At 42.5% G+C, this 23,148-nt stretch overlaps 1 protein-coding gene across 2 annotated transcripts; it reads left to right on the top strand.

The window, feature by feature from the left end:
• The first annotated feature begins 1,542 nt into the window (after nt 1–1,542).
• NAA30 (N-alpha-acetyltransferase 30, NatC catalytic subunit) lies at nt 1,543–21,641 on the top strand. 2 transcript variants are annotated; one of them, XM_072930551.1, is made up of 6 exons: nt 1,543–1,642; nt 1,950–2,012; nt 2,058–2,885; nt 10,195–10,318; nt 12,341–12,396; nt 19,540–21,641. In XM_072930551.1, the coding sequence occupies exons 2-6, from the start codon at nt 1,953–1,955 to the stop codon at nt 19,675–19,677; spliced, it is 1,206 nt and encodes a 401-aa protein (XP_072786652.1). In that variant the 5' UTR covers nt 1,543–1,642; nt 1,950–1,952; the 3' UTR covers nt 19,678–21,641. The 2 variants fall into 2 exon arrangements, with proteins under 2 accessions (XP_072786652.1, XP_030131070.4); XM_030275210.4 differs by having other exon boundaries at nt 1,950–2,885.
• The last annotated feature ends 1,507 nt before the right edge of the window (nt 21,642–23,148 follow it).

Here is a 23,148-nt window from a genome sequence, read left to right as displayed (position 1 = left end):
CCCGATGTAGTTGTTCAGCTCTTTATTCCATGAGGTCCAGGGGAAAGAGAGCAAACAGGAAAGGTCATGGCTTTATCTAAGCTCTGGACAGGGAAGGCTTCTCTGGCTCTCCGCCAACCCCGGAGGGGACCAGGTTTATCTTGATCAGAGTCCCGGGGGTCCCGGGGAATGGGGAAAGGCATAGCCCAAGTGCGCTGTAACACCAGAAAGCCCTCTGTGAGAACCCCGGGATTGATTCAGGGGTCTCGTGTGGAGGTAAAGTCTCTCCTCCAACCCGTGCTTCCAAAGAAAAACTCCGCAGCCTCTTGTGGTTCGGTCTCAAGGCAGTTTATTGCTAGCTATCTAAAAGATTGTCTTCGCCCGCTGCGGCTGCCTAGATCAGCAGCCCAGGCAGAGACACACACTCTCCTGACACCCTCACTGTCCGGTGTCTCCGTCGTCTCTCTCCCCTCCCAAGGCTGCTGCTATCTTTTATATGATATATTACGTATTATATGTTTACAGATTTTCCCCAATACCTACTATGTATGTTACAATGTGCTCTTCTACTCTAAACCAATCTGTGAGTGCCAACATCACCAAGAACATGGAGGTAAGGAAGAAGAAGGAGGAAGAACAGGATCAGGCCCACTTTCCTCCATCTTAGAACTCCTGACCCCCCTGTACAAAGTAAAACCCCCCTGTACAGGTGTTAAAACCCCCCTGTACAATACTAAAAAAATTTCCCCTCTAATTTGTAACTACTTTTACTATAGCATCTAACCCTCTGTGACCGCTTGTTCCACCTTCAAAGTTGGTAATTCATTCCATGGCTCAAACTCAAGATCACAGCTGTTTTCAGCTGCTTGCCAGGGTCTAAAATGCTTTTGACCAGGGCCTGGAACCTCTAAAAATGTCTGAGGGACATTTTGAGTTCCGACACTGCTCTGATGGGATTGACGGATGACATTTCTCCCTCTCTTATTAGGCTAGCCCAGAGATAGGAGGCCTTGAGGGGAGGAACATCAGGAGATGGGCAAAGATTCCAAAAGAGGCTCTCACCCCGATGTGGATTTCCAGATCTCTATTCCATGGGAAAGAGGGGGGGGGGAAGAGAGCAAGCAGGAAGGGTCATCACTTTATCTATGCTCTGGACAGGGAAGGTTTCTCTGGCTCTCCGCCAACCCCGTTGGGGACCAGGCTTGTCTTGATCAGAGTCCCGGGGGTCCCGGGGATGGGGAAAGGCATAGCCCGAGCCCACTGTAACACCAGAAAGCCCTCCCTGTCCAGAGCCTAGATAAGGCCATTTTCGCTTTTTTCCCCCTCCTCTCATGGATTAAACAGCTTGGAGAACCACATCGGGGAATTGGAGCCTCTCTTGTATCTTTGCCCATCTCCTGATCCATCTGTGCTGAGAGGAGAGGCGCATCACTCAGCCATCGGCGGGGCTCCGGGACCTCAGCGGGCCATTCCCACCCCGCCGGTTCCGTCCCGGTGCCCCCGCCCCGGTTCCCCTCAGAGGGCGCCGGTCCCGCCCCGCCGTCGCCAGGCGCGGCCGCCAAGGGAGGAAGTGTCGTAGGGGCCGACAGGAACTGGCCGCGGGTTTTACGGCGGCGGCGGCCGCGCTTGGCGGCGGCGGAGCGGGAGCTGCCCAGACGCGGCGGTGAGTGGCGGCGGCGGCGGCGGGACCCCGGGCCCCGAGCGCTCCGGGAACGGCCCCGCCCGCGGGGGCAGCGGGGCAGCCGCCAGAGGGGCCGGCGGGGCGGCGAGGGGCGGCCCGGGCACCGTGCGTGCCTTTGTTCGCGCCCCCCCCCTCCGCGCTCCGCTCTCCCCGCCGAGCGCGGCCCGTGAGGCCGCCGCTCCTCCTTCCCTCCCTCCCTCCTCCCCACACCTTCCCGTCGCCCCCGTTGGGTTTGGCGCCCTCCTCCTCCTCCTCATCCCCGGTGAGTTTGTGTCGGTCTCTCCCGTAGGATATGGCCGAGGTACCGCCGGGGCCTAGCAGCGTCCTGTCCCCGCAGGGGGACACGCTCTCCCCCTTCCCCGGAGGAGGAGGAGGGGGGGCTGCTTCCTCCTCCTCCTCCTCTGCCGCCTCCTATGCCGCCGCCGCCGCCGCCGCCTGCACCGGCGCCCAGGACGAGGAGGCCGAAGAAGAGGAGGAGGAGGAAGAGGAGGGACCCGCGGGCGGACGGGAGCAGCAGCAGCGAGGAGGAGGAGGAGGAAGCAGCGAGGGCGGCAAGGGGGGCCCGCAGCAGCACCGCCACCATCACCGCCACCACCACCACCCCCCGCACCACAACCACCAGCTCAACGGCCTCATCAGCCCCGAGCTGCGGCACCTGCGGGCCTCCCTCAAGGGCAAGATCCTCGGCTCGGAGGCAGGGGCGGCCCCCGAGGGGCTGGAGAACAAGCGAGCCAGCAAAACAATGGGCTCCGGACAGCAGCAGCCGTCGCCCCCCAGCGCAGCGCCCTGCTCGTCCCCCCACGCCAACCACCTCCCTCCCCAGGGAAGGACTGCACCCTCTCCTCCTCCTTCTCCCCCAGCTAAAGGGGACAGGAGCCAGCCTGCTGCCACCACCGCCACTGCTGCTGCTAAGACTGCAGCCCGCAATGGGCTGGCAGGAGAGACTGGCTTGGAGGAGGAAGAGCAGGAGGAGGGGGATGAAGGAGGGGAGGAGGAGGAGGAGTCCCTGCAGCTACTCTCCGGGTCCTTAGCAGCAGCCTGCAGTTTGAAAGGCTCGGGAACGGACTGTCAGCCCGAGGAGGACCTAACGATACGATACGTCCAGTATGAGTCAGAGCTGCAGATGCCCGATATCATGAGACTGATCACCAAAGATCTGTCTGAACCCTACTCCATTTACACATACAGGTATTTTATCCACAACTGGCCACAACTTTGCTTTTTGGTAAGTGCTGGAGGGAGCAGGGAGGGCAGGAGGTGGGAGTGGTTTGGGGCTGGGGAGGAGAGGATGGAAGGGTTGGCGTTTGTGGAAAGACTTCTAATAATCTTCTTATGGGTAAGGCCAGTTTTTTTTTTTTGGAAATGCCTGTCCCTTTGTGACCCGTGCAGGTACAAGTAAAGCACGTGCCCGAAGTTCTACATTTGTTAACAAATGTTTTAAATGGTGGGGAAAGGGTTTGAGCACAGGGCTAGGATCCAGGAATTCAGGGCTTCTAATCTTGGTTTTGACATTGACTTTTGTGACCTTTGGTAGCTCATTTTATGATTCTGCCTTGGTTCCTGCGCTTGGATTTGAAAAAGAAAGTACTTAGTCCACTAATGCCTTGTAACTGCTTGCTAATTCTTGCACAACGGCTTTAAAACTGACTAAAGCAGGGCTGGCACATAAATGTTAAGTGATAGGTGGCGAGGCACTGTGAAAGGCTTAGTAGACTTTTTGATCTGTGAGCTTACTTTGACAAGGACAAGTCCAGCTGTGTTGCTTTTACAGGTGTGAGAGTGCTCGCAGCATGCAGGAATTCTCACCTTGGCTCCCTGCACTAACAATATTTAGTGTTGTATTCTTCTTACTGCACTATTGAAAGGCTGATCTAGCTGTCCCCCCTGCCTTCCTAAATGTTTAGCACTTTTTGTGTCTCAGTTGCACGCTTTGAGGATGACAGTGCATCCACAGGTAAATGAAAGTGAGTAGAAGTGTGTGCATAGCAAGAGCCTACTGTGCTTGATTCACTCACAGCTGCAAAACAGAACGTTTAGGGGAGTTTGTGGCACTTCCTTGCTAAAGAAAATGGTGAATTCATCTCTCTTGATGTTTTAATTAAGGCTGGGCACCTCTCTGAAAGGTCTGATTAAGCCAGAGCCAAGACACCCTTCAGTCCAGGGGTATCTCTGAAATTTTGATAGAATATGAGTACAAGAGGTGAGGCTAAAGGAGTCCATCTGGCCTTCAACTTCCTGAATGGTCCTAGTTTAGGATCTGCCAGAATTTATAGCAGGATTGATATGGTTTATAGGAGGATTTTCAGAACTGTGCCTCTAAAACCCTGCTGAGGGAGTACAGTAGGATTGCAGGAAGTTGAGCAAAGTGTTGACCTTCTGGAACAAAACAGAATATGAAAACATTGGAGGGCATTGTTGGATGCAAAGTCATGTTTGCCATTACAAGGATGCTGATCAGAGCACAGTGATGTTCAAACACTGAGCTCTTCCTGTGACTGATTTACCTCATACTGAGAGTAAAATGCTCAAGAATTATAAAAGTCCATCCTATGAGCATCAGGTGTGGCCCTGCTAATGCCAAGACAATGTTGGATACTCTTAGATCACAATTTGTTTAGACTTTCAGTCATTATGGGTTTGGTTGGGTTTTTTTGTTTTTGTCAGGGAATAACTGGAGAATTTTGTTGTGAGAAGAGCAGTGACAAGTTGTTTGACAGAGAACTAAAACAGATGATTTCTAATAAGTGCATTTAAAGAGTAAGATATCACTCAAGGGAGAGAAAATTTATTTTGTAGTGACAGCTTCATTTTTTGATAGCCCTGAAGAATCAACAAAACTTTTCTTGAGCTCAATATATTTGCCATTTTTTGAAGGGTGAAACAATGTAAAGTACATAAACACATAGAGAATAATATATGGCTGTGAACGTCTAAAGCCAGAAAATTGTTATCTGCTTAATAATTTGAAGGTCTTGCAGTATGCTGAGTCAAATTCATGTGTGGGGGGTTGGGGTTTATTGTGACTGGTTTTAATAGTTTTGAGGCTTGTTTCTTAGAGGTTGTCTTGAAAACTTTCTGTTCTATAAAATATAATTTGTTCCTGTAGTTAATGGATTCCTGAACTACTTCTCTCCAATAAATTACTTTAAAATACTTATCTTCAGTCAGGGACTGCATATTTCAATTAGCAAGAAGTGTCAGGATGGTGAACATGAGGCTTAGTGCCTGATCTCATAGAATCATTTGATGTAATGCATTGTGGCCCTACACCCTTCTGGTTTCAGGTTTTGGCTGAGTTTTGGGAATAGGAATTAGCTTGTGATTTGATTGTATTTGGAAAAAGATCTGTAATCCCTTTGCAGAATTTCACCATCACCATTTGAAAACTCTTCCAGAGCACATTCACCTGTCTTCTCTGTGCTGTCATGGCACCTTTCCTTTCCTCTCCCTGTGAGGTGAAAGGACTGACATCACTGAAATTTAAGATGGGATGTGTATTTTCCCCTAAATAATCAGCACTTGTCTCTTCCTGGTGGTTTATTCGGTGAACTATCTAAAACATAATTTCCCTATTCTGACAATGCAAAGCTAACTTCTGGGGACATTATTAACTTTATTGCATGGATTTGAAATCTGTTGAATTTTGGTTTGGCCCTCCCAAGTTGCTCTAAGGGCTGGTGCAGCCCAGGCTGATGCTTGTTTTTCCTTTCTCTTCAACTCCCTCTTCCTGCCTTGTGCCAGCCCCTGTGTTTCTGTGATTTTGGGAGCCAGGGTACCCCTCTGACCAGCATATACTTGTAAATGTGTGTGTATTGAGCTGTTTTAGGGTGATGCTCTGTTGGTTTAGAGCTCCAAATCTATTCCTGTAGGATGTCCCAGGCACTGGTGCAAGAGAAGAAGCTCAGCTGGAGGGAAGGCAGAGACCAACCCTGACTGGTCAAGCAGTGACCGGAGTTTTTCAGGTTCAGACCACTTTCTAACAGTGCACTCAAAGAAGAAGTTAATATTCCATTTCAAAAGGACCTGGAGATACTAGAAGTCTAAAACCCCTGTTAAATTCAGTATCTAATTTGTCCACCTAACTGTTATCCTGACTTTAGGGGTAGCAGCTTGGGCATAGTGCTCAGTGATGTGACACTGAGGTGTCCCACTGCAGCAAGTGGACTGTGGCAAGGTAATAACATTTTCCTGCGTAAACTTCCAGTGGAAGGTGTCCCTGTCCATGGCAGGGGGTTGGAACTAGATGATCTGTAAGGTCTTTCCCAACCCAAACCATTCTGGGATTCTGTAAAAATTCCCAACTGTCTGGTTCAACTCATGTTTTGCCTGTATTCAGAGAAGCAGGTTTGCACTGTGTATGAGGTGTGGGTGCCCAGTAAATGCATGGTTTTTATTTATTCTCAGAAGCTCTGTCAGCCCAGTTTCTCCTCAAATGATACCCACTCCTCTGTCAAAAAATGACAGGGGCAAGGGACATCTTGTGTTTTATGTGAAGTATTTTTAAGCTATGTTACATCTTTGTGTCCCCAGATGGATTGTAAATGCATTTTTGACGTTGTAGCTTTCTTTTAAAGTGGTTTTGTAGCTTCTAGTCTTAGCGATGCTAAAGTTCTGAAGCTTTCATTTCAGACTGATAAATTAAATATTTCAGAAAATTGTTTTCAAAATCCTTTAGCGTGGGAGAGGTGAGCTTAGGAAACCTTGCTCTGTGCCAGAATTTGGATAAGACAGAACGTAATAAAAGGCTGAGTGTTGTAACCTCTCCTGTAATTCACTGTACCACTCAGCTGCCTTTTAAGAAAAATCTAGAAAATCTATGCTTTTATTGGGCTCTTAACTTTGCCACTAGCTATAGCAGCATTTATAATTTAAACTTTCACAAGTTTAAAAATAACCTATTAATTCCATGTAAGTGGTTTTAAATGTGTTGTAAATCCTAAATGACTGCAGTTAAGTCTTGTTTTATACTAATGCTTTGCATTTTTTAAAATTGGATTTGATTCAAGAGGCTTGGTGTGTTGAAATTAAGACTTGTAAGACATCATCCCTGTTCTTCAGTTGTGGAAAACCTGGGGCTTAAAGGAAGAACCAGAAAAGTTAGGAGGTTGTCTGAGAAGTCTTCCTTGCCTCGTGGCAGACGTAGGAAGAAGAAGTTTTGTAGGAGAATTTGCAAACTTTCTATTCCAGTTTGGTTTTAGGAGTGATCAGACTTTCAGACAGTCTCTCACTGTTGGTGGCTCTGTGAAAACTGAAGTCCCTGCAGCACCTGAGCAGGTGACAACAGCCAGTGCAGTTATTCCAGGGGCTGTTCCTCACCCAGGAGGGAATTGCTGCTGTCCAGTTCATGGAGGGAAGCAGAGGGAGGTGGTGATTTGCCAGGTACTGGGAGGAGCTGTGGCTGAAGTGCCAGAGTGAGGTTAAACCCATTACCCTGAGTGTATCCTCTAATGGCATTTGGTAACACAATCCTAAATGTGAGCCAGCTCCCACCCAGCTGTGCCTGGGGTACTTTGGGATGGACTTCGGTGCAGGTGTGAAAGGAAAAGTGCAGTGCAGCAGTGCAGGTTCTGCTGTGTTTGAATTGCAAAATATTTCCCTTTTGGGGTTGGTTGGCTGTTTTAATCTCCTTTAAACAAAATTCACAGGATCTGGATATTAAATGCATACTCAGACTGTGGCTGACAGACATAATGCCATCTTTGATAATGAAATTAATACAAATTGATTAATTCTGTGTAAAGTAATGTTCTTGCTGATTTGCAGACATTTCTCTACTAGCTCTTCCAGTATATTAAAATCGCATTTGTTTTAAGCATTTAAACTTATTCATAGGAACAAAAATGATGCAAATATTGGATTTGGATTGATGTATGTTAATCCTGCTACTAATAACTTAGTATTGGAGTAAATCTTATAGTACTCTGTGGAGTTTATAATATGTAATAGTGACTTAGGCTGAATTCTGTTTGTAGAAAATTGCATGTTTAGAAGTACTCTGGTATACCTGAAAGGAAAATTTGGCCCATGGTTATCTTTTCCTAAATGATGTTGTGTGGGAGCTGCTTTTCCTTCCTCCTCACAACTCTCCCTGTTTCAGTCTGGGTCTTTTTTATTCACACAGTTTAACTTTCTCCAGGAAATTAAACTGCAAAGTTTCACATCACAGGTTAGGTTAATTTCCAGCTTTAGATAAGGTTGGAAAGAAGGATAAAGGAGAGGAAAGGCAACAAAACCCCCTCTAAATAAGGTGGAAATGCAGCACTCTTTGTGAGTGGAACAGCTGTAGATTAACTGCTAGACTTACCTGCCTAAAGACAGAGAAATAGATTTAAGGGTTTGGAGAACTGATAACAGAGTCATTTTTATTCAGCTCTCTGGCAGCAGTGGTAAAACCAGTGGGTATTTGCTTCTTTGATCACTAAAACAAAATTCTTTGCTGTTCATTTAGCATTTAAAATATATGATTCATGAGTATAACTTCTGAAAAGTGCCCTGGACAAGAAAGAGTTCAGATATGAAGCATCTAGATTGTCACTACTCCTGAAGCATGTTAAATAAAATATATATATATATCTTAAAAATTCTCCAGATAACTGTTAGGATCAACAGTTTGCACATGTTCACTTCAGGGCAAAGCACAACTATAACATGCTAGTTTGTGGTGTGCTTTTTTTTTTTTTAGTGAGGTATAAGATTACATCTAGGTAGTCTGCATAATTATAGCAATGTTCTGAGCAGTTTGTCTGATGATACTCTTTATTTAACTCCCTGCTTTTCTCAGGTCTGAGCCGAGATACAGAACTTGCCTTGAGCTAAAACTTTGCATACACTGCTTGTTTATGGGCACAGCTCCTGTTTTCTGTGGAATAACCTGTGTTTTGGAACAAATGAAAGACTGCTTAGAGGCTCTGTGTTTCAGTCCAGTTAGATCATGCTGCAGTTTTTGTTTGTTATTTTAAAAACCACTTGTTAGATTGTTCTGGGTTGTTCTTGGATACTGCTGAAATGTGTTTTCCTGCCAAATAAAAACTTAGCAATAGTTATATTTGCTTCAGCTACATTAGGAATGGGGTTATAATCGTGCTGTATCATAGGGCTTTGGAACTGCAGCTTGTACTTTTTTTGGCTGCTTCATTTCACCTTTGCTGCAGCTCCTGGTTGACAACTGACTTGGTCAATTACCCAGCATCCAGGTGAAGATGCTCAAAGATTTGATTCTTTTTGGGGTGAAGAGACTGTGCCTGCAGTATGACCCGCAGGAAGGAATCCTCTGTCCATGGAGCTTTAGCTACAAGCTGTGCACGAGGGTTCAGGAGGCTGAGTTTGTACCACAGACTTTGGAGCAGTGAGCTCTGGCTTCACAGGTGGCTGCTCTGAGGTCTGGCAGTGCTGGCTCTAGCAAGTCCTTTCATTTGACATGTCTTAGGGTTGTAAATTTGGATTTTCCACAGCTCTTGTGCCAGCACATGCTTGTGCCAATCATGTGCTGTAGTCCTGGTTTAGCTGCTGTGCTTGAGCACAAGGCTGGTCCTCACTGCAGGTCTGTCAAAGGCTGTGGATCCACTCACACACCCATATGTAAAATTATGAGGTTCTTTTTATCTCTGCCCATCTTTCCTGAGTGCACAGGAATTTGTTTTCCCCTTGGATGCTGTCCCACTCTGCAGCATTACTCAGTTCTACTGCTGCAGGTTATAATATCATTAATCCCTTGTGCTGCCTTATCCTTCAGTTAACATTACTTAGTTTTCCTTTCTCTCATGGTAAAATTTTGGTGAACACAGTGGGTGTGCAAGTGGTTTGATGAGTGTTTGGGGAGGAGTTGGGTCCTTTCCTTTTTGGGGTTTTTCTTCTTAATATTTCAGAGTGCCTACATCTCCTTGACCACGGTTACTGTGACAATGCCACTGGGATTAACTGCCAGTGCAAAGCTCTTAACAAACGAAATCTCCCAATAGTTAAAATGTGTGAAATTAACTGTGCTTTTTTGTTTGTTCTCCGGGTGTCATATGACTGAAAACGACAGTGTCTAATGATTAAATGCAGCAACACTTCTCTGATCCTCTGTGGCCTTGACATTAAAACCAGACAAAAATTAAGCATGTTATTTAGCACAGCCCTTGTACAAGAAAATTCAGATCACTATAAAACAGGAATGGACATTTTTCCTCTGTAGAAACCCGTATGAAAGGGTAATTTATGCCTTAACCTGGTCTTTTATTTATTTTCCCTTTTTAATCACATGTGTTCTTACCTGTAGACTTTGTGTAATGACAATGTGGTTCCCTCCAGGAATAATTTATTGGTTGTTAATGGTCCTGGAACTTTATTGGAATGTAATAAAGCAATTGAGTCTTTTAATCTTAGTAATACTACTGGAGACGCTTTCAAAATTTACTTTGTTACCTTTTCATAGCTCTATACAAACAAATTTTCTGTGGCTCTTTTCACTTGAAAAATGAACTGGTTTACTGCTTTTGGTAGCACTGTGGATCCCAAACTGAGAATTCCATGCGTGTATGTTTGTCTTTAAGGCCATGGTAGGTGAGGAGTGTGTAGGTGCCATCGTCTGCAAGCTGGATATGCACAAAAAGATGTTCCGCAGAGGTTATATAGCCATGTTAGCAGTGGATTCCAAATACAGAAGAAAAGGAATTGGTAAGAATAGCCTTTTTTGTTCTTTCTTCCTTAAATCCTCCAGCTGGCATAACTGTGGCTGTCATAGAGATTTAAGCTGAACTGAACTTCAGGATGTGGTGCTTTGTGTGTCATCCTTGCCTTACTCAACCTCACAAGCTCCCCAGTGGCTTTTCTGATTTCGTTAAAATAACCTGAAATGCCCTGTGAGGTTCCCACCTGGGATCTGATAAGGCTAAAAAGAAAGGCAGGCAGCAGCCCCTTACCTCTGCCTCTACCACTGCCAAATAGCAGTGGGAACTCTTTGTGGTTTTATGTGTGCCCTCATCACTGTATTTCCACGTTGTGTTCAGGCTCCTTTTTTACAGTGAACTTACTTCCTGACTTCCACCTATAAATTATGCATATATTGCCCATCAGGGAGAATGTATGGAGCTCATTATTGTATTAATCAGGGAAGAAAAATAGCTGTGTATTGTTACTTGAATGATTGAAATGGAGACCTGTTTTGTTGGGAAGGTACGTGGTAAAGAAATCACTTTTGGCAGGGAGTTTGCCCTTTCTCATTAATCAGTTTTGCCCTGGTGAAGGAATTTTCATTCTAACTCCTGTTAGCCAAGTTGGCTTAATTAAATATCTCATCTTATGGAACTTAATTTTTTCATGCTGGTTATTGTGAAATTACATTATGTAAGGTATTTTTAACTAAATGTAGACGTCAGCTCCAAAGCTTAGAACTGTGCTTCACCACTCATCCACACTGAACAGCTCATGCTTCTGTGATTAAAGACAGAAAATTACTTGCAATCAAAAAATACAGTGATCCATTGCAGAATGTACCATTGTGTTTGCTTTCTTCCAGAAAAAAAAAACTCCAAAAAAACACATTACCATGACTGTTCAAGCATGTGCAGATTTTTTCTTTCCCCAGTGCAATTCAAAAGCCATTGTTGGTTTCTGTAGTGGAGCAGAGGAAGAGGATACTGAGAAATCACTGTCTCTCCCTTCCTTTTAGCTGAGTCATGAAGGAGTCTGCCATAATTTAATTGCAGGTGCTTGGATTCAGAAGTAAATAAGAGCTAATGCTGTTATTATGAAGATCACTGCAAGACTTTTCCCTCACTTTAGTCAGTTTGTTAAATTAGAATTACATACATAGAATTTATCTTTAAAGCCTGGCTTACTTTAGCATTATATATGTTGACTTTTTCCTATATTTGCCACCTTGCTGTTTCTCAAAATGTGCTGTTAATTTGAAGATCTGCTTTAAATGTAGAACAGTTTTATCATCACATTCAATGAAAATCTTTATTGATTAAAGTTTTGAGAATATTTTAAAACATTCTGTAGATTCCTCGGGGTTTTTTTTCCTTTTCCATAGCCTTCTTATGGAAGTGAGATTTATGCAATTTCACTGAACAGCAGTTTTTTCCACTAATAACTTTGAAATCAACTTTCAATTTCACCCCAATTCTACAGACAGGTAGGGATATTACATTTGTAGAACTGTTGTGAAATAGATGAAAAATAATGATTAAAAAATTAAACTAATGCTTGATTGAGGGGAAGGGATGGGCTTCAAGAATATTATTAGATACTAGCAAACCCAAATGGGAGTGAGCCATAAAAACAGTGGTTTCATAAGTTCTGTTTCTAATACAAGTATTTGTTTTAGTAAGAGGAAATTCCCATGGAAGATGAATGTCCTTCAAGTACATGCCAGCAGATTTTGACTTTAAATGCAAGAAAAAGGAATGAATCACATCTTGGAAGGCTATATTTAACACCATGTTGAGCATAGCAGCCAGTTTCTAATATCCTTGTGTTACAAGAATCTTGCACTTGAGCTGAGTCTCTGGATAACTTCACAGATTATTTTAGCATTCAAACTTGAGACTGCAGCTTGACTGCAACTCCTTGTTTTTCTTTCCTCCCTCCTTTCCCCAGGTGTCATGTCATGTAGGTAGCACACATTAGTCGTATATAAACTGGCATTTTTGTTTTGCACTGCAACTCTGACACTTACTGAAATCTGTGTTTCAGGTACAAACTTGGTTAAGAAAGCTATTTATGCTATGGTTGAAGGAGATTGTGATGAGGTAAGATTTTATTATGAAAACTTTCATAATGTAAATGGTTTGCACTCTCTTGTATGTGGATTCATTTCACAGGTTTTTCTTCTACAGGACTTTTTTTAAGTGGGAAATAAGTTGGTAAGAAGCTCCTTTATAATAAAAGGGAAAACAACCTCTAAAAAAAGTATAGCACAAATAGGAGATGAACTTCCTAAATTTGTCCTAAGTGCTGAAATTCAGCAATTTACCTTGTGAAGCTTCCTCAGTCTTCACTCAGGCCCCTTTTTCCTGCAAGGGCCCCAGTCTGAGGTGGAGCTGAGCAGTGGGATGAGCATGTCCGGTGTGGCCTTGCCATCCCTTCAGAGTAGAGCCAGGCACAGAACAGCGTGTGCTGTGCTGCTGCAGAATGTGGATTTATCACAGCCACTCATCAGGCTGTTCTGACACTGCACAGAGCAGGGCTGCAGTGGGTTAGCACAGCAACACAGACATGCAGGGGGAGTGACTGAACCACTGCCAGACTTCCCTGCCCTACAAGCTGTAACTCTTTCACCAGATTCCAGGTCCTGCTTTGCTTTTTTTTAAATATAAATATGTACATAAAGCAGCTCTATTGTTATGTGCCTTGTTTAACTTGTGAGGAGCTCTTCCTGCATCCTTCCATCCATCCTCCTTGACCAGGTTATCTGTCCCTTTAACTTCCAGCTCCTTGGCACAGTGCAGTTGTTCCTGATATGTGAGCACTGTCATTTCAGTGTGTCATAGTTAATGAGCCTTTGATCTCTCTGTTATCTCACTTCAGCTGCTCCCTCAATTGTCCCACTGCTCCCTCAATTGTCCCACTGCCCTGTGGGGAAGTTTCTTATGCAAAGCTACAATTGGTGTCACAGGACTTTTGGCACACGCTCCAATTTATTTTTCCACTTGTGTTTCTCTTCCTGCAGCATCCCTGCCTATGCTCTGCCTTCGTTCATTGGGAGATTTATTCTTCCCCTCAGAGCCCTTCATGCCTCTGCTTGCTGGTGTCTTATTCCCCTTCACCTTCTAATTTATGTTTTAGTTGGGCAGTACAGTGCAGTGTGTAATTCTTTTAAGTTCTTTATTTTGACTTCTTGCTTCTATCCTGGTTTCTAAAATGCTTTAATCTCCTTTACTACTTACCTACTGAACTAATCAAGAAGAGGTTGGTTGGTTTGTTCTCCCCACTATGGTTTTGAGTTGATTTCCCATTTCTAGACTAGTCAAGATTTTGAAAAAATTGGTAAATACTTGAGGATCAGATTTATAGTGTTCACACCACAGCTGCAAAAGTGAGATGCAGAGAAGGGAAGTGAATTGCCCACTGTTATTAGAGAGTCAGGAGTAGAACGGGATGTTTCTACTCAAGCTCAGAGTTGCAGTAATTACTGTGTAATTTCTGAATGTCTGTGTGCTACTCATGGAAATTCATTTCTAGATTGGACTGTCTAACAGGTGACCTCTAACAGTAACCTCTTGTGTGTCAGTCTTTTTCCTCTACCTCTGTCATATTAATCCAAGATCCCTTTTTCCTATTTTTTTATCTCCATAAACATGAAATAAATGTGATAAGTGTTGCAGGTCTGCAGTGAGGTCTCATTAAGTCTTAGTCACAGATTTTCCTCTCTGGTGCTGTGTAAATGCTTTGGACCAGGGGGCAGAGGGCATTTCTCAGATTCTGTCTCTTTATTCAAAGGCACTACAGTTCAGACTCCTTGAATTGTGTGCTGGATGGGGGCAGCCACGGTTTTGGAACTGCCGTTTGTAGAATGATTCCAAACTCATCTGATTTTTGGGGGCTTTTGCACAAGCTGAGTCTTGTGCTGGCACTAAATTTTGAACTGGGAGCCCTTTAGGGAGCATGGAATAGAAGCAGAGTATTTTACTGATTATTTTTCTGGACCATCAACTGAGGCACACCCACACTTATTTTTGTTTATGTTGTTCTTTAACACATGCAGGTTATCCACAAATAAACAGCCAGTGTTTTCATGTTTGGTTTTTTTTTCCCTTTTCCCACCAAGTAGGCTTCTTCCACATACCCAAAATGGTGTAAAATAAGGATGTTGGTTACTTGTACTATGTGGTGGAGTGCTGATTTTTCAGTCAGACCAGAATCTGAGAAATCTAACTAGGCACCCATGGAAAGCTTTGCCCAACTCTTGGGTCTCACCAGTTTTCACAGCAGTTGTCAGGAGATCAGTTTCTGGTTAATTGTTGCTTAAAGCTCATCAAACACAGTGCATCACAATAATTTGGCTGTTTGAGGCACAGAAATAGTTTAATCATCCCTGCAGCTTTTAAGGTATTTTTCTACATCTTTTAATAAAATCAGAATCCTGATGAAAATAAAAAGATACTGGGTTCTGAGATAAGATGGAGTGCAATTAAAAACAAAATGCTATTTTCTGAAACTTGCTTGGAATAGGATTAAAAACATGAATATGCAGCTGTGGGTGTTGTGAAAAATTTCCAAAGGCTGCTTGGAAACTCTTCCCTTCAATCTAATTATGGAACAGATGCAGTAAATAGACTTAATTTTAATAATTTGTGGCATATTATCTGATAAATGCCTCACTCTGTGTTGCTTCTCAAAGTATTACAGATTTGACTTTGGAGGTACCAGCATCCTGAAAAACAAAGGCTTTATACAACACCACAGATGAAAATCTTGACAAATCACAGCTGATAGGTGGCATTTCAAAGCCTGCTGCGATGTTCTGGTGTTTAAGGACATTTTTTTCCCCTGTAGGCTGTTTTAGTGGGAATAAACCAAGGCAGGCCTATGGAGTGAGTGGTTTACAGTGGTCAGCACCCTGCCTGAGAGGCAGCTTGTGCTGGGTGCAGAGTCTTCCTCGGGGGTGTGGAGGATTTTCTCTGGGAAAGCTGTGGAGTAAGTGAGGAGGTGAATTGAGTGGAATGGAATCTGTGTGCAGGGGAGGAGCTGGCCATGGCCTACATGAGAATAGAAACCAGGGAAGTGATCTGCTGTTGGGGGTGGGTTCTTGAGCCAGAAATAACCTTCAGGCCTGGAGAAAGTACTCACACAGCAGCTTCCAGCTGGAGTGTCTGCATATAACATTACAAAACTTAGGCATCTCTGATTTCTATTTGTTTTTTACCTTTGTGACTTTCTCAGCTATTTGATCATGAATTCAGATATTTGGGGTAGTGAACTGTACTGGGCTGAGTTTCCAGTGGATCACAGTGATTTAGGATAACTATGGGCTGGTTGCATAGAAAAGGTGAACTATGGAAATGAATTAAAATGACACACCCATTAGTGTGGTCAAAAACCCCACACTAAATCACCCTGAAGTTCCAGTGGAAAGTCCCATGAGAATCTGTGCTTCCCTTTCATGTTCTACATTTTTGCTTAAAAAAGGTTTTTCAAGTCCCATTTACTGGAGTCTTATTTCATTAGTTACCATTAATTACCAATTCATTCACTTCATATTACTCAAATACTGTATTATTTCAGTAATATGAAGTGAATGGATTGTATGCAGATTCTTCAGTCATTTGTTACAGAAGGTGAATAGTTCTACTTTCAGCTCCAAAGTTTTGGAAGTATTTTTCTTCCAGTTTAAAAAATAAAAGCATGTGCTGACTGCAGCAAGGTGGGTGTCTGGCTGCTGTTTGCACTGTTTTTGCTGGCAAGCAATTTCCCAAAACTCTGTAGCTGAAGACCATCCTGTGGAACTGTTGCATCCCTTAATTACAATTAGAAAGGAGGAGTTGTTCATATGCAGGTTTTTCATCTGTAACAAATGACTGAGGAATCTGCATACAATCCATTCACTTCTATTACTGAAATAATATAATATTTCAGTAATATGATGTGAATAAATTGGTAGCTAATGAAAATAAGACTCCAGTAAATGGGACTTGAAAAACTTTTTTTAAGCAAAAATATAGAACATGAAAAGGAACCACAGATTCTCATGGGACTTCCCACTGGAACTTCAGGGTGATTTAGAGTGGGGTTTTTGACCACACTAACAGGTGTGTCATTTTAGTTCAGCACCACACTAGTAAAAATGAAATGTGTATTTTTATGGAATCCTATTTGAAATCATTACATTACTGATATTTTTAGTTTCTCCTTAGTCTAAAACACATAAAAAGTATGAACTTTAGATTTTGGGTAGTGCCTGTCTTTAAAAGCTAAGGCAGTTAAATTGATTAGGGACACTGGACAAACCCTCATAACTTGAGTCTGATGACCTGTCAGACTTTAGAGTAAGAATAGCAACCTTCTCTGAGTGCTGAGAGGACTTTTTTTATTTATTTGGCTGTATCCATTCTATGACTTGGGTTTTAAACTTGAGTTTCTTTCAGAGTTTGAGCTGAAGAAGCAAGAAGGCTTGACCACTCCAGTTGGCTTCAATTCAGGAATAAATTAAAGGTGTGAAAATGTAGCAACAAGGAACATTGCACTCCACTCTTAATATAGAAATCTTTTTGCTTCTAAACCCAGTTAATCTTAGAGTTGAGCTAAAATGTTCAGTTTATTAAATGTAAGATAAAAGAGAATGTCACAATCTTCAAAAAGTTGCAGCTTGAGCAGCAAATGTTAAATTTCATCAGAGCTTTGCTGCCCTTCAGGGGGGATGTTGCTGTATTATCAGAGAAGATTTAACAGGCGTATGTGTACAACAAAATTGTCCCACAAGAGCAGAAATAAATGTAACAATTGAAGGTTTGGAGCTTGATTGAAATCTCACACAGGAAGAGATACATTCTTCACCAAAGGAAGCTAATGAAATCTGAATAAAATATGTCTGTGTTTCCTTTTCAGATAACAGAAACATGTCTTCAGCTGCAGTATGTTGAGATCAGGGAATTACTTTTCATTGTGCTAAGACTTCCTTAGAAATACCAGAGCAAATCTCTTGCATTTGCTTTCAAGATGAGCATGCACTCAGGTAGTGGGATTCCAACAAACCTGTATTTCAACATTTAACCACTCCCTTCAGCTCAATCACCTGCAGTGCTGGAAGTGTTTTTGCATTGCCAGGTGTTGGTGTTTGCAGTTGAACAGAGTTGTTACATCACTCTGCCAGGTTACTGAACCATTGAGAGAGTGAATGCCCTTGCTAGCTGAGAGTTCAAATAAATAATCCTCTGCACAGGTCAGATTCCTTCTTTGGCTTCAATGTTTTGTTTAAATTGGAGTTAAGGGGTTGTACAATGTGTAGAAAACAGCCCTCTCCAGCAAAATGATGGTGTTTCCATAATTTCTTACAGATTAACAGTTACCCATTTTAATGGATGAAGTATGTTAGGAGTACTCCATCAGCCCACAGGACTTGCTAGTAATGTTCTGGGAAGTGCCAAACAGAGAAATTCAATCTCTCATTCTTGTCACAAAACTAAGAATTGAATTAGGTTGTCTTAAGCGTACAGCTTCAAAACTGCCATGCTGTAATTTAAGAACTCTGATGATTAATATTTCAATGTGTGACTCTTTCTTCCTTTCTGTAAAACTGTTTCCAAGTCTTATATTTTTCATTGGGTTATCCTCAGCTTCATTGTTCTTTTGACATCCTTACACTGAGAAACACAGGTGGAATTGCCCATTGGAATGTGGCAGCCAGTGGTTAGACTGGTCACCTCCAATAAGATTTAAAAATCCTTTTAATGTATATATTTGACTCAAGTTTCAGGTCACTCTAACCACTGGCTGCCTCCCCCTTTCACAGTGACCTAGCCACTCCTCAGACTGCAGAAAACAAACCCTGTGGAGAGAAAAAGGAAACCTTTTCTGCCAGGTGGCTTTGGAAGGAGCTCAGGAACCAGCCTTGAGAGCTGGCAGGGAGGCCAGGGAAAAGGGAGTGGGAATGTGTGCCTGAAGGAAGGGAGGCCACAGAAGCCATAAAGTAGATGGACTTTACTGTTCTACAAATCCAGGCTGGTATTTTGGTCCTGTATTTTCATTCTGTGGTCTTTCTACAGTGACCATCAGCTGCTGTTTAATACGTGATCACTGTCAGGGGGTGTGTAGAGACCAGGCCTTGTTAGTTCAGCCTGTGTTCTTGCTAATACAGAACCTTAAATAATTGAGTTGGACACCAGACAAGAGGCAGAATTAGGTTTTATTATGTGGAGGTGATGCAGGGCTTGTCAGTTATGGCAGAGCTCTGGTCAGTGCATGTGGAGAAGAGAGAAGCAATTCTGAAAAATACTCAAGTTTTCTGATTAATGTCTTGTTAAGGCCAGAACAGTTTGTTTTGTTTTTTTGGGTTTTTTTTGTTTGTTTTTTTTTTTTTTTGTGCCTGTGCTTGACAATTCTGAGACAATTTTGACTCTTAATTTGGACCACTCTTGGACTTGGGTTTGGTCTGAGTTATTTCTGACAGGTCTTTCTGCAACTGGGATCTTACCAACAAAGGGGGGAAAATACAGAAAACTCTCTTTTATCTTCTGGTGTGCACTGTGATTTGGGTTTAGGGTATTTGCTGGTACCCAAGCTGGATCAGGCTTGGAGCAACCCGGGATATTGGAAAGTGTCCCTCCATGGCAGGAGAGTGAACTGGATGATCTTAAAGGTGCCTTCCAACCCAGACCACTCTGTGATTCTTGTGTTGAGCACAAATATTGACTGCAAATGTTGGGTCTGATGGCTGGTGTCAATTCAAAGCTTTTATCTACATCTAACTGCAAGGAATCAGGGGTCAAAAAGATATTAAATCATTAAATCCTCACATGCCAAGTTTGTGACATGCAGAAGTACAGTTACTCATTCAAAGTATGTTTTGGACCCTAACCTGTCTGGTAGCTTGGGTTTTGGGGGAGGATGTTGGGAGACAGAGGATGTTTGGGATTTGTTTGTTGATGTGTTTTTTACCATTGTTACGAGGTGGTGAACTGAAATACTGTTTACAGCCAATAACTAAAATCTTGAATGTTGTTTACAATTACAGTTGTGGATGAACTGCTATATTATGTTTTTCTTAATGTGGGAATGGATGCTTAATGTGGAAATATTGCTTAATTAAGTAAAGATAAGAAGAAATTAATTCCATTCATTGCTAACAAGCATACCTTTAAATAAAACCTTGTGAATTGGTTCAGCAATCTTGTATTGCAACTGCCGACTAACACGACACGCTTTTTTTTTTTCTTTATTTCTTTTCTCCCTTAAAGGTTGTATTGGAAACAGAAATCACAAATAAGTCTGCTTTGAAACTTTATGAAAACCTTGGTTTTGTGCGAGACAAGAGGCTGTTCAGATACTATTTAAATGGAGTGGATGCACTGCGTCTGAAACTGTGGCTGCGTTAGGAGACCCCATCCCAGCCAGCGAGCGACGTCCCAGCAGCGCAGAGTTGTCCTTTGCATGCAATGCAATTTGTCCCAAATTGCTTTGCAAGGTGGACTTTAGTACTTTCCATGCAGCTCTTAAACCTGTCAGTGTCCCATTGAGTGTCGCACACATTCGTTGCACTTTGGCATGGCGCATTTGTTCCAAATTAAAGCCGATTGTCTCAGACTCCGAGTCCTTTTGGTACCAGCCAGATGTGCCAGGTGATAGCCAAGATATGTTCATTCATTTGCAGGTCTGCTGACTCTTTAGGACATCCACACAGTTGAACGTTTGATCAGAGAAAAAACCTGGATGGGAACGCCGCTTTTGGTTCCCGAAAATTCAAAATAAAGCCAATGTAGATTGTAAAATTCTATAAGTATACTAACATTTCATACAAAAATTGCCATAGTTTTCTGGGGAAGAAGAAAAAGAAAAAAAAAGGCTTCAATTTTAGGTTTTATTTTTCAATATTGAATTTTTCCATTCTTAAATATTGGTACCTCAGTGATTAGTGAATGAAAAAATGTATTGTAGGGTGGGGTGTGTGTTACAACGAGTAACCATTAAATTGCGTCTGCCAGTGCCTGTATAGATAAGTATATTTGTCTTCACCTCTAAGTTTGGAGTGCATGCTTTTATTCTTTTACTTTCTTCAGTTGTCTTTGCAAGGAAAAAAAAAATCTGCTTTTATTTAAATTCTGGATTTGATAATAAATTATTTCAGATTTTTATAATTCGGATACTTCTCCCAAACAAGGGTTTGGAAGGCCCTTCTTACAGCAAGAAGTGTAAGCTATTTTTGAAAACCTTGAGTAGCTGCTAAAAGAACCTGGTGGCACCAGTGAATCTCTGCTGGATTTGGATGCACTTTTGTCATTAAAAGAGTGAGGGACTTCTTTTAAAAGAAGATATAGAGAATTAATGTAAATTGGTATGATTTTTATTTAATCAAAATTATTGCTAGAAGCTCTGAGAAACAGCTATTTTAAAATAGTTGGAACAATTTTTTTTCAGATTCAGATTGCTTTGCTTCAGTGTTCTAAAATGCTTCAATCTTTGGTTCTTGGTCTTGGAAGTGAATTTCAAGGTGTATCATATTCATTTTCAGCTGCTCTCATTTTCTCAACTTACATGAGCTAAATTATTGGGGGATTTTTTTCCCCTCTAAAATCAAAGCAGCGGGGAAGGAATTCTGTCTCTCTTTTTTGCATTCAGTCTTGCTCTGTTTTTCTTTTTTTTCTTTCTTTCTTTAATTTGGCTTACACAGGTTTTACCAATACCCATCAATTTTTTCAGTAATGACAGCATCGAGGCTTTCTTGTTCCGTGTGATTCCATAGCCCAGGTCTGTGAATCAGTTCGGTTGAGTTTTTTTGTGGGTTTTTTTGTTTGTTTGTTTTGTGGGGGGCTTTTTGTTTGTTTTTTTTTTCTTTTGTTTTGGTTTTTTGGGGGGTTTTGGTTTGGTTTTTTTGGTTTTTTTTTTTGAAAGACAAAAATAAAGGTATTAGGTGACTTGTGGAAGCACCTCTATAATCACAGATCTCAAAATATTCAGAGTTGGAAGGACCCACCAGGATCAAGTCCAGCTCTGAGGTGAATGGTCCTTGCAGGGATCAAAAGGATGAACTCATGGAATCGAGCGAATTCTCCAGATTTGCCTTACTACACTTTTTTTTCCCCTTTATAGGGTTTGGTTTGAGTTGTGGGGTTGGTTTTGGGGTTTTTTTTTGTTTGTTTGTTTTCATTTTTACTAATTACTGTACACTAAAAACAAAACCAACAAAACCCCTACCTCCAGTATCATTTGGAAAAGAGCCCTGTGCAGGAAAACTGGATTTGAGCAAAGCCGCCTTTTGCACAGACCAATCGCACATGGTGATGGAGTTTCTTACCATGTACAAATCATGAGTTGTATTTGAAAATAAAGATTTTTAATGGAAGTTGGCCCTGCTGAGTTTTCTGCTTGCAGAGACACCATCTGTGCTGTCATGGGGATCCGTTCCCCTCAGGAAAGAAAACTCATTAAAAGGGTGCCCGAGACAAAGTGTTGGGAGTGGGGTCTGTTACTCCCAGGACGTGCTGGAGCTCAGCCTAAAGTTTGTGTGTGGCCACTGCTGCCTTGTGCCACCATAAAACCTCTTGTTACCCTTGTTTCTGGGTGGCTTTTCAGCAGTTTTGGTCAGTGTTAAGATAAATTCAGCGTTGGTAGCAAATCCCTTGAGTCACGTTTCCCTCAGCTGTGGTCCAGGGACTGCCCTGGAGCTGGATCAGGGAGGTTTCAGACCTTGCAAGCAGCTGTTGGGCTTGATTCACAAATTGCAAACTGGGCTGCCTTGTGTGTCTTGCTGGGGTTTCATTCTGCAAAGGCAGACAGGCAAGTTTTCTGTTGGTTAATATTTAAGCCGTGGGTGTCTTCAGATTCAAAAGCTGACTGGCAAGTGAGCTGAAATCCCTCCTCACTGCCAAAAAACATCCCTTTGGAGCAAACTTCAAATACAATTCTGGTTGGTTATTGTAAGAAGTGGTTGCTGCCATGCCTGTGTTGAAAATACAGAGCAAAATAGGTGTGGATCTCTCTTTTTTTTTGTTTTTCAAAGAGCGTGTGGCCTGCAAGGTTCTGCCGTGGCTGCTGTGTCACAGGTTCACTGCAGGAGACACTGAGCTGCATGTGCTGGGTCCTGTTAAACAGATTTATTCTCTGTGCTGCTTGGGATTAGGGAATCAGGTGGGAAGCCTTGAATTTGCATAGGTTTTCAAAAGGAATCTAGCAAGGAAAAGTTGGTTATTTCTCCTGTCTGTTGCTAAACACAGTTCTCTCCCCCTCGCCTTTTTGCATTGACAAATCTAACTAAAGAGTTGATTGCTTTTATATTTAAATTTACCCAAATGTTGCTACTGGCTGACATGTCGGTCTGGATGTTTGCATTCATTATGTTGTTTTTTCAGAAATGATCAGGTTCATCACCTTCAAGGCATCATCAGATTGGTGTTGCAGAGTATGTCAGACTTTTTCAGGGCACTGCAAGACATTGCTACAACTCAGTGCTGTGTTGAAAAAACTTCAGGTCTTGTATAAACATTACAACCTATGTTGGAGTTCAGGTATCAGGTGGGCATCTAAGAAAATAGCAAGTGTATCTCAAAATACTGGACTGCTGTTTTGAGTGGATTATATTCTTCTGTCCCTTTATCCTTTTTGATGAGAACAAAACCAGTGGGGTTACGAAATGTACAAGTTGTCTAAATACAATGCAGTCAAATAAATGGTTACGTTGTTTATCTATTTCCTTTTCAAGGGGAATGTTCCAATGGTTGTTTTGCTTTGTCTACAAAATACAAATACACCCTTGCTCAAGGCCAGGCTGGATGGGGCTTGGAGAGCCTGGGCCAGTGGAAGGTGCTCTGCCCATGGCAAGGATTGGTCTTGAAGGTCTCTTCCAACCCAAA

The sequence above is a fragment of the Taeniopygia guttata genome, chromosome 5, assembly GCF_048771995.1.
Source record: "Taeniopygia guttata chromosome 5, bTaeGut7.mat, whole genome shotgun sequence".
Taxonomy (NCBI): Eukaryota; Metazoa; Chordata; class Aves; order Passeriformes; family Estrildidae; genus Taeniopygia; species Taeniopygia guttata.
The sequence above is the reverse complement of the archived record's forward strand: the minus strand, read 5'-3'. Positions and strand labels throughout refer to the sequence as shown.